This window comes from Sinocyclocheilus rhinocerous, unplaced genomic scaffold, assembly GCF_001515625.1.
Source record: "Sinocyclocheilus rhinocerous isolate Xijiao unplaced genomic scaffold, SAMN03320098_v1.1 scaffold3, whole genome shotgun sequence".
NCBI classification, from domain to species: domain Eukaryota; kingdom Metazoa; phylum Chordata; class Actinopteri; order Cypriniformes; family Cyprinidae; genus Sinocyclocheilus; species Sinocyclocheilus rhinocerous.
The window spans coordinates 900,284-903,522 of record NW_015658759.1 but is presented as its reverse complement, the minus strand read 5'-3'; the positions used below and the strand labels follow the sequence as shown (position 1 = coordinate 903,522).

Sequence of the window (3,239 nt, the reverse complement as noted above, 5' to 3'; positions counted from 1 at the left end):
GTCGGCTCCACCGTGGGCCGCCATCATGGCTGTGGCCTGGGTCCTGCTTGGCCCCTCCTGCTCCAAGTCCTTCCTGTTGCCTCCCTGGCTCCTCCCTCCATCGTCACCTCCCTGGACTCTGTCTGCCGGCCCCCTCCGGGGTGTCCGTCCTCCTCCCGAGCCTCCTCCCAAGTTCCCACCCGTGCCCCCCCTCTGTTGTTCTACGGCACGAGGACGTGCCTTCCGGGAGGGGGGCGATATATCACGCGCATGGACTCTATCTGTGTCCATCTGTGTCTATCTGTATTTTCCCACTCCATGTACCTGCCCTGACCTAGTTTTCCCATGTTAATTGTTCATTAGTTCCAGGTGTGTCTCGTCATCCCCTCGTCCAGTCAGGTGTATTTATAGTGAGTCCTGTTCTGAGTTCTTGGTCTGGTCCTGAATGTTCGTCTTTCCTCGCTACACGTGTGTTCCTGGTTCCTTGGATGTTAATTAAAGTCTGTTTGTTTTAAGTTTACTCCACGTCTCCTCGTTCCTCGCTCTGTGCTCCTCACAGTAGCGGTATTGTGACAGTAACTTTATGATCTTATGATCTCATACATTTGTTAAATCGAGACTTAAACTGTGTCAGAGATGTGGCTTAGCAATTAGCTAGCTTAGTTAGTTGCAAAGCAACTTTACAGCAAATTAAGTTTCTACAATATTTAGTAGTAGCTTATCAGTGGTGACTGTCAGTTAATGTACATATGGCAGAAATGTACGGAAAAATCAATTAAAGACGTAATCAAACAGACGATGAACACTATTAACAACAATTATTATATGATGCAATCAAACTTATAGTAAAATTTGGTAGTTCTGTATGTTGTTTCAGGGTTGGCATCATCCAAGGTCCTCTGAGGGGTTGGCATCATCTCTTATCAGGTGTTCTGGATCCAGACTGAAGCTTGTGTAAATCCTAAACAGAGAAACAAATAGAGACATAATTAGCGTAGCTGCTGTTCCAACCAAGCAAAATTGATTTGTTAAACCCAAACTAAAGAATAATAATGTGCATTTGATCAGATATAACTGCAGTACAAGATTATGAGATGCATTATTTGAATGCTTGGCCAAAGAGATGTCTTTAATCTAGATTTAAACAGAGAGAGTGTGTCTGAACCCCGAACGTTATCAGGAAGGCTATTCCAGAGTTTGGGAGCCAAATGCGAGACGAGTTAATAATATTGAGAAGTGGTTCTTCTGCTACAGGTAACAACTCTTTCAGTAATTTAGTGGGTACAGGATCTAACAGGCATGTTGTTGGTTTAGATGCAGTGATAAGTTTATTTAGCTCTTCCTGTCCTATAGTTGTAAAGCACTGCAGTTTATCTTTGGGTGCTATGAATGAAGCTGAAGTATTAGACGCTGTAGAATCTACTAGTAGAAATGTGCGAAACATCAGTTATAATCTTAATGAATGTCTGTTCAATAAAGAGCCAAAAGAGCCAAAAATATTTTTTCAATTAAAAAAGAAAAATCAATCTTTATTTCATGTTAGTGTAATATAATACACTCAATTTATACACATTATAATTGTTTCAATTATTAATTACAGTCAAACATCTAATAATTGAAAATTAGATAATTAAAACTAGAGTTTGTAAGGATTTTCTTTATGATTGAGCTAATTATTATAATCATTTAGTTAGAAGTAACAATAACAACAAAGAAAACATTTGATAAAATTTCTCTTTCGGACAATAGCTCACTGGTGCTTTATTTTGAAAGAGCTTATATTCATTGTTTTCTGATTCGCTTTGTTTCTTCACTGGAGGTTCTGTAGAGCGATCAAACAACTCAAATGATGCAACATTATAAAGCTTTGCCAACTCTGTCTTTAAATCATTCACAGTTTTTTCTTTGGGAGTAATGTTCTTATTCTCTCCAATAAACCCTTTTGAGAACTGACATTTCTTATTGTTGTCTAAGCAGCAGTATGCAGTCCAGAAATGACTAGGCACATTCACTCTGTTTTTTATTTGACTTGCACCTGGTACCACCCCTGTCACAATGTAAACAGTATATAATTTACATTCACTGTTCAGAAATATTGCAATATTTTCTTCTAGTTTCCTCCACTGACCTCGGTTAAAAGAGAGGTTTTGTGGAGCAGCATTAGTGAGAGTGAAGGTGGCATCAGCACAGCTCTGTGATTCTGCCTGGTAGACTGGTGCCAGATGACCTCTGTCAAAGCCTGAGTTCTTATAGTCGTCATTGAGAGCTTGATGGACTCCAAGCCCTTGTTTTTTCACATCTTTCTCAAATTTCATGTCTGGTGATGCATTATTATCGTCAAGCTGCAGTAGTGAAACAATTGAAAACGTGAGCTTAAGGACAGTTCACATTAGAAGAGAAACAAAATCATACTAATACATGATGCAGACTCTGTAGGCTAAAGTTTAAAATACGGCAAACACTTTTAGGCCACATCTATTGTTGTTCTTCATCCCAGCAAGATAAATGACAAACTCACGGTACATCACTTTGTAATTAGTAAGTAAGTATATTAGCAATCTCTCTTTAATTTCAGAAGCATTTATCTGATTATCTGATTTACTTTTATTGCGCATTGTAACTGTACACATACAGAATGTCTGTTATATATACATGTAGTTAGTTATGTTTTCTTCAAACTTATGACACAGTGTAAAATAAGACTAAGAGCTGTTATCATAGCTAAAGGAGGTTGCACAAAGTATTACATAATAGGGTACCAGCAATTGTGGCACACACAAATAAGACAAGTGTTATTTAAAAAAAAAATTTTTTTTTAATTATTTTACTTTAAATGTTAGCTGTGAATATTTTCAAAATCTAAAAGGATAAACAGCAAAGACGTTAGTGTTATCAGTAAATTTGAAATGACTCCAACCAATTAATATAAAAAGTAAAAACTGTAATGTTACAAAAAATACCATAACTTATTCACTTACTTGAGGTTCAATGTACCACTTGTCTTGTCTTGTGCAGTCCATTAGCCCTTCAAACTTGTAGGCTGAGTACAGGGGAATCTTCTTGCCAGTGTCATAAAATGTGGCATAATAATGAACATTACTCAGAGTTTGGCAGATCTGCCTGTATTGGGGTTCAGCAAATGTTGTTGGTGATTTTCCATTTGCAAAAAATTGACCACATTCAATCTCAAAATTCTGCACAACTCTGGCTGAACCACCGGAGAGAAGTGACAGCATCAGCACACGAAGAAGCAGCATCAT

At 37.9% G+C, this 3,239-nt stretch overlaps 1 protein-coding gene across 1 annotated transcript in view; it reads right to left on the bottom strand.

The window, feature by feature from the left end:
* Positions 1–3,239, bottom strand: part of LOC107722943 (endonuclease domain-containing 1 protein-like) — an 8,505-nt gene extending 5,266 nt beyond the window's left edge. Inside the window, exons 1-2 of the mRNA XM_016531440.1 lie at positions 2,958–3,239; positions 2,004–2,321 (exon numbers count right to left, since the gene is read on the bottom strand). Coding sequence (XP_016386926.1) covers positions 2,004–2,321; positions 2,958–3,239 — 600 coding nt within the window. The remainder of the gene's footprint in view (positions 1–2,003; positions 2,322–2,957) is intronic.